Here is an 8,020-nt window from a genome sequence, read left to right on the forward strand (position 1 = left end):
GGTTGGCACAGTGTAGGTTAAACATAATAAAAAATCCTCACCTCCTGAAAGTCTCGTTGAAGCGCCGAAGTTCTTGAAGGTCATAGCTTTTGTCATCAAAGAGATCATCAAGAATGGTGGTCAAGAGTGCACACTTGGTGTAGGCCAGACGAAAAGATGAAAAATGAGGTTCATACATATTTGGCCCCACTACAAAGTAACATTGTACAACCCTCTTACGTGCACATTTCACTTCATCAAGCCCAAATCGCTGCCACCATCTGAAATATCCAAGGCAAAGCGCAAGAAGAGGATGATAAGAATATGTGATGATTATGTCTAGATAAAATGACCAGGTCATGATTTTCATTGGTGTCTTCCATTTATTTTGTGTCAAACACTTGGTGACCTCTCCATGATCTGAAATGAGAACCTTCTTTCCAAATACCGGGGTGCAACCATGTGGGTACATACCAATTTGCTTAGATCATGGGTTTAGCTATAATAGCTTGGTCCGCATTGATAACTTCTCGACTTATTTTATAGATTTTCCTTTCTGATGACAAGATTTTAGACATTGATCATTAGGCTTGACCATTGTTGTTTGATTCATTTGTATACTTTGTTTTGTTTGATCCATTCAGGATCCTTGTTGGAGTTTGAGTTTGCAATATTTTACCTTTGTTGATAAACTACATTTGCCGTGAATAGCACGAAATAGTATTATTGCATAAATTGGTGCAGTTATATATCAGTGTGCCATTACTCACATCTCCCCTAGATCCACATGACTAGGCCTATTCCAATCAACATTGATGACTATGGATCCATTCCTATCAACAATTTAGCAATATGAATGCCATTCAGGTTTACAAGACTCATTTTATTAGACTACAAAGACATTATATTTGATAAATATGGTGATAATATGGAAGGAGGGCACCTCCCACTCAAATACAAACTTTTCATTGATTAGGGGGCATAGTGATAATAAAAAAAGAGGATATTATTAGTTTCACATTGGTTGTAAATCAAGGAGAATTTTGGCTTATATAGAAATGGACTATCTTTTTAGCGTAAGATATTTTTTGGATTGAAATCTAAAGGGACAAAACCGGGAGGCCTATTGGCTAAAACGGATAGTACCTCACATGCCCGGCTGTGAGCCCTTGGCCACAACAAGAAAAATAAAGAGTATCGCTTATGAAGATATATATCAGATATAAGTTAGTAGAGATCAATTAGAAAATAGATGTATTGGATACAAATTAGCTAAGACCAATTCTATTATAAATGGATCAGGTATAGGTTTAGCCTCTTGGCCTGGTGGGTTGATGCAAGGAGAATATAAATCTTTAAATAGCATTTAGTTAGAAAAATAAGGTACAAGTGGCTGCAAAGAAGTTAATATCATAGAGATACTTTTAGTAACAAAGCATAGATAAAGTGGGTGGACAATCAAGATTTTGAGAAAAATTTCGAATTGGATGGATTATTCTATATAGAAGATTCTGGCTAGTAAGATTTATTCTCAAATTTTTAAAATTAGTGGCGGCTACATCATATATCATGCTTTATTGAAAGATTTTCGGATGATCGGAAAACTTGAACAATTAATATTTAAAAAAATAAATAAAATGTAATAAATAGAAAGTGGAGAATGTAGCATGCCTAGGATTAATTTATCACTTTTTCCTTCTAAATTTCTTCTCTCACTTTCTTACTTTGTTTGGATGCCCCATTCTACATACCTTGTTTTTTAGTTTATGTGGCTTTTATTTATTAATTTATAAAATTGAGTAAGCAATGAGCTAATTGAGGATGATAGGTACGCATGGGTTTGTATGAAAGCAAATAGCTTTAGATTTATTCTTTTGAAATTAATTATGAATGTGTTGGGTATGGGGTGAGGGTTTTTTTGAGATGGCTAATATTTGCCTGCCTAATTGTGAGGATAGATGCGTCAGTTGATGGATGCAAATATGGTTAGCAAGTGATTATTATTTTTTCATCCTATGGCCTAGATCTTAATTAGTTAGCAACCCTTAAAATATATGACTTGTCATACTGACCTCTCCAATTCCTCTAGCTCTCGTTGATATAGCTTTCGCAACTTTTGCAAATCCAACTTTGCAAGTTTTAAATATTTTCTTGTACTCTCATTTCCTGGCCATAATTGTCTTATGATGCTTCTTGACTCCAGTCTAGGCAGGAGGCGTTGACGGGGTAATTCCAGTGCAAAATTTACCTTCACAAATCAAATTGAAGCATATTAGACACAGCTAAATGACTTGAAATGCCGTCATTTCATCTTATAACGCACTTGAAAATAAGAGTTATGAACATCGTACTACTATTTGTCATGTGTATAATTGAATATGATGCATATATTGATGTGGGGTACAAATGGTGCTGTTAGCAGTGCCTAAATGTGGACAGGTTCGTTATGTAGTTGCCATTTCACTTTTCCCCAAACATTACAAAATTTTACTTATTTTAATAAAAAGGGAAAAAAATGGCTAAAGTCCTGGAAGGTAATATTCATAGTAAAAAAAATATATATTTTTATCTGAGATTCGAAGAAATTTGTTCCCAAAAAGGGCCGTTAATTTCAATCATGGTTAAATTAATTTGACTAAATAGGAATGTATGTGAATGTATGGGCAAACATTATATGTCTGTAGGGTTAATATGCAAGTTTAAAAGCATTGAAGGATTGATATGCAAATTATGAAGATTTAGTTGATTAATAGGAAAAATATAGATTATTTAAGGTTGTATATTCTAGATAATTGGAAGATTTCTAACTTAATCTCATCTAGCCAACTTTGCACTGCAATTTGAAGTAATTAGTCTACATGCACCTATAAGCAATAGATATATAGTTTAGGGATTGCATGTAAATTTTAAGATAAGGTACTATTTATGCATAAATCAAAAAAATATAAAGACTAAATACAAAAAGTTCTTTTTCCACATAAGTCTCATCGGGTCATGCTTAGGGGAATAAAGACCGGATGATAGTCTTATCCATGGCATAGCACAAGCATGCAAATCGGATTGCAGATCCTAATATTCATACTATAACACAGGTTTCATGAGTCTATTTCCCATCTTTTGTAGAAAAGAGAAAAAAAGTAATAGTGCTATTGCTATCTAGTAAGAATGTAGGTCAAATAGTTCAAAAGTATGATACCCCAATGATTCATATCTAAGGATACCCTCCATTAGAGCTATTCAAATCTCAAGCAGCCCACTCAAGCCCAGATTGTTCTGAACAAGTATGGACCTAGTTTTTAAGCTCAAAAGGCCATCGGTTATAAAATTTGAGCCCGCCCACTAAACAAGTTTGACTCGAGTTTACATCAACTAGGCCTATGCCCGATTTTATATATATTATATATATATATATATATATATAATATAATATAAAATATAATATGAAATTATCTTTTTGCCCTCATCCTCCTCTCTAATTCTCCCTCATCAACCATGACCCCCATCACCTTCCTTACTCCTCTCCTCCCCGCACCTCCCTCTCCTCCTCCTCCCCCACCACTTCCCTCTCCTCTACCTCCCCTTCTTCCCCACCTCCCTCTCATCTTCCTCCTCCTCCTTCCCGGATCCCACCACGTCTCCCCTCCAACCTCCAACCCCCTCGCACCGCTGCTCCTCCTCCTCCAACCTTGAGTCCCCAGTCCTCTGCCAACCCCTCCCTCCTCCCCTCACCTTCCTCTTATCTCTTTCTCCTCCTCCAGTCCCATGATTTTCAAAACAAACACACACACAAAGGCGGGCAGTCCGAAGTCCCAAAAAAAATGGGCTCGGGTCTTCAAACTAAGCCTAATGTTGGGCCGGCCCAGATCCGAGCTTGGCCAAATGACATGGTATCTTGGACCGAGCCCGGCCCGAACCCGGCCCGCCCATCTGTGGAGCAAATCTACTCTCCATGTAGAGGGGAGAAGGTATGTCTTTACTCCTAAAATATTCTGGTAATTTCCTAAACCAAATTCAGCCTTGGCAACAGCTTTTTTTTTTTGGATAAAAGAATCTTCCTTCCCTGCTTTGAGAACAATAGATAGTTGGATTGTCCAGCCAAACACCGAACGTTCGGTGGTATGAGCGATCATCAATTTTTGTATAAACTATTATTTCAGTGACAACTTAGGGGCTCTCACCTCAATCCTAAGATTGTTGGTCTGCAATAGAGTTGGGTTCCGCTCGGACATAACGTCAAGGAGTTGGGACCTTGCAAATTCCTGTGCTTCTCCCATGATTTTTGATTCAGACGGGAAGCCTGTCTGAGAGCATCTATACAGGTTCAACATAGCTGATACATTGGTTGGTGAATCGACAGAGAAACAATCATAAAAGCTCTTTTTTCCACCCTCTAAAGCCATAAGAACACCTGCAAATAGATATCCAAGTGGTATATATCATTTTGCAAGTTATATGTGGGCATGGGCTTGGAACAAGATCCATAACTAGCAGCATACATCACAGCTAGACCTGCCAGCAAGCATGCAATTCCTATCCAGAGATCGCTTGAGCAGAGAAAAGGCCACGCGTCAATACCTGCAGAGACTTGGAAGCCATGAAGCCTTAGCAAGCGAAAGGCTAATACTGTGGCTTTTGCATCATTCAACCCACGCTTATCATCCCATTGCCTGCACTCGAGAAACATAATTAGATGCAGAAACGTTTAGGTAAATATGAGATGATGAGCATATGTTATATATCGGATCGAGTCTCCATGTTCAAAGAAATTTTGAAGATGTGGTCATGATCTCATGGCACAATTGTTTAATTTGATGCCAGATTTTGGTTGATTTCGAGTCCTGTTCATATTTCTCTTCTCTACATGAGTAGGTTGGGTTGCACTTAATTTCTACACTTGCGGCACAAGGTGTTACATATACACGCGGACACACACATATCAACGCAATGTCCTTACATGTATGTCGTTTGTAAAATACGTTGGATTTGATGTTGGAAGTATCTTTGGATTCCAAGCCGTTCCATCAAATCCACCAACGTTAGAGCCTCAAAACGAGCTGCTGTATCCGTCACACAAGTTTCAATGGATGCAAGTTCCTCCTCTATTGCACCAATCAGATCCTCCTCGTTTTCCTCCGCTTGCATGAAGCCCGCCTGCAAGAAGCTAGGTTGGTGAGATCATGTCCATTAGGCTCAACCATACAACTTATCTAGGAACATTTCATATCTCTTATGAACCAATTTATGTTGCAATATTATTTGCGCATGTACTTAAGCTGTCTCATGGATTCCTCCGCTTTGAGATGATGGTCCCTATCACATGGGTCAGTTCACTGCCCTAATAATTCTAGCCGAGGACCCCACTTATTTGGTTGGGTTCCGGTTATATCTTTCGCGCGAAAGATTTGATTGACCTTCTTTCACATCATGGACCATTGGATGACGCTTTGTATGGCTCTCAAAGCACTCGGCACTCCTGTCTACGTAGATCTCGAAATAACCATTACACCGTCCAACGTTGGTGCATATTTCGTTCTTTCGCATGAAAGATGCGACCCCTGTCCTATTCAGCGGTGGCTATCACACCGACCTTTATTTGCTTGAGGTCATGGGAGAAAAGATAGATAGGATTTGAAAGACGGATGATTTTTAATTTATTATTTGATTTCAAAAATATTTAAGAAGAATAGATGAAAAGTAGGAATTATTCATCCACTCTAGTCCATCAATTTGCATCTTTCTAAATTAAAAAAATGTAAGAAAGAATGGATGGAGCAGGTAAGGGATGAATTTCCATATTTACAATATTATCTTTCATTAATTTTTTTTTGACAAAACTATAATACTTCTTCAATTTTTTATTTATTTTATTATGTATATTTTATTTATCTATATTATTAATCCGACACTATTAAATTTTACTACTAATTATTTTAATTTTAATATATAATTTCTATAATTCAAGTAAATAATTAGAATTGTCTCTTTTTTTATTTATATTTAGTATTTTTAATTAACTATTTGTATAAAATTAATTAAATATTTAAATTAAATTATGAATTAATTAATTATTTATATAATTAATATATATTATAATTTATATAATTATCTATTAAATTAAATTAAAATTAAAAATTTATATAATTTTTATATACTTATAAATTATAAAGATTATAAGTCTGTATTTTGCTCTACTTCTTTAGTATAAATAAGTTTTCTAAAATGATAATAATAATTTTTTATCGAATGATAATTTAACAAAAATATCAGATAAATATTATCCATCATCTCTTTTATTCCTTCCATGTTAAATAGAGGAAAAAATTATTTCCATCCATCCATTTATATTTCATCAAATACATGAAAAATCCTCATCCATACTTTCTCTATTATCTATCTTTTCTCCAATATATCCTTTATACCAAATAGGTGGCCAAAAAATTATAAATTATATATGTAATAAGTTGTAAAATATTATTACAGAACTGCCTTACGCAGGTAGACCTCTTTTTGGTTCCGTATTAGAAGAAATCTGTCAAAAGTAAGCTCCTAGTTTTCGCTTGGGCCTAGTGCAGGAAATTCTGCAATTAATGTTTTCCAAAATTCCTATCCAACCAATAAGTAATTGAAAAAAATGAAAGTTAAGATAATTCGTAATGGTGCGTAAATCTGTTAAAATAATACCTTAATTTTGTTGGAATTCAATATCCATGAAATGTCCAACATGCATGCCACGAAGGATTTAAAAAAAGAAAAAAAAAATTGTTATATCTCATCTTTCACTTGTGTAAATTATGTTTGGAAACTCTTCTGTAGACACTGCGAGGTAATACTAGGAGGTTCATCAGTTTGTGGAGCATCCTAATAAGTTGGATGTTGAATCACTTCTAACCAGCAGGAATTCGAGGATCCAGTTTCCTCAGATCCAGTAGAAAAGCAATGCTACGCGGACCATATTATCAGATAAATCACACAATGGAATTGACATGTTATATTTTTTAATTAGCACCATATCAGTTTGATTTAGAAATATATTTAAATATTATAAACCGACATGCATCTCAAGGTTAAATATCTTGCTCTTCTGCTAGAGAGAAAGAGAGAGAAAGAGACCTCTTGCTTTGGATGCGCAAACAAGAAATGGTAGCTGCTGCTTCTCATAAGGCGAAGTTGAGGTGAAAGGGAGAGTAACTGACGGAGGTGGCGGCCAGGAGATACCGGCAAGGCAGATGGGCGATGGATCATGAGAGAGCGCGGATGTGACGGAGTAGGAGGCTGAGCCAGTGGCCTGGAGAGAGCCATACTACTCAAACTTCTTAATTTTCTTTCCCCAGCCTCAATAAATACTATAGACTAAGTTAGTGAAAACCAAGATCAAGTCATATTTTGGTTGATGGATGGTTGGAAGTTGATTTTCATTTCATTGATTACCCCATTGACTTTATTGTCTCATTGATTACAATCTCAACTTCCATCCCTTCATCAACTAATATACGGCTCTAATTTTTATTTTTATTAACTTAGTCTACGGTATTTATTATAGACTATGTCTACACAAAAATTTTTCCAAGCATGAGGTTTAAAAGTCAATACACTTGTACACAGCACTAGCTATTTGTGCCTGAGTTACTTGAGCGTGGGGTTTAAAAGTCTAACTTTGTTTCTAGTCAAGAATGCGATAAGCCACCACCCACCGAATATCATTAAGCCTGGGTCATGGCCAATAATTACACTGTCCATGAGAAACAAGTAGGGTGCAAATAAGTCGAGCTATTTGTGAGCTATTCGCGATCGGCTCGATTTGGTTATTATTAAGTTCGAGCTCGAGCTCGAGTCGTAAGATACTCAGCTCAAAAACTCACGAGCTTACTTAAATTTATAAATATATTTAATAATATTATTTTTATTTATAATATATATATGAATATATATATTATTAGTAGACTAAAGTTGATTTTGAGCTCAAACTCAAACTCCTGAGCAAGCAAGACATTGTCGATGATGCAACGACGCTATTTTACGTCTCTCAAAAATGTCTCATGAC

General features: G+C 35.8%; 1 protein-coding gene across 1 annotated transcript; it reads right to left on the reverse strand.

The window, feature by feature from the left end:
• Positions 1-6: 6 nt before the first annotated feature.
• LOC109505389 (bifunctional levopimaradiene synthase, chloroplastic-like) lies at positions 7-7,308 on the reverse strand. The gene is made up of 6 exons (XM_073248218.1): positions 7,090-7,308; positions 4,934-5,130; positions 4,555-4,646; positions 4,158-4,387; positions 2,052-2,227; positions 7-260 (listed from the first exon to the last, which is right to left on the reverse strand). The coding sequence occupies exons 1-6, from the start codon at positions 7,276-7,278 to the stop codon at positions 38-40; spliced, it is 1,107 nt and encodes a 368-aa protein (XP_073104319.1). The 5' UTR covers positions 7,279-7,308; the 3' UTR covers positions 7-37.
• Positions 7,309-8,020: the final 712 nt, after the last annotated feature.

Source organism: Elaeis guineensis, chromosome 14 (genome assembly GCF_000442705.2).
Source record: "Elaeis guineensis isolate ETL-2024a chromosome 14, EG11, whole genome shotgun sequence".
NCBI classification, from domain to species: Eukaryota; Viridiplantae; Streptophyta; class Magnoliopsida; order Arecales; family Arecaceae; genus Elaeis; species Elaeis guineensis.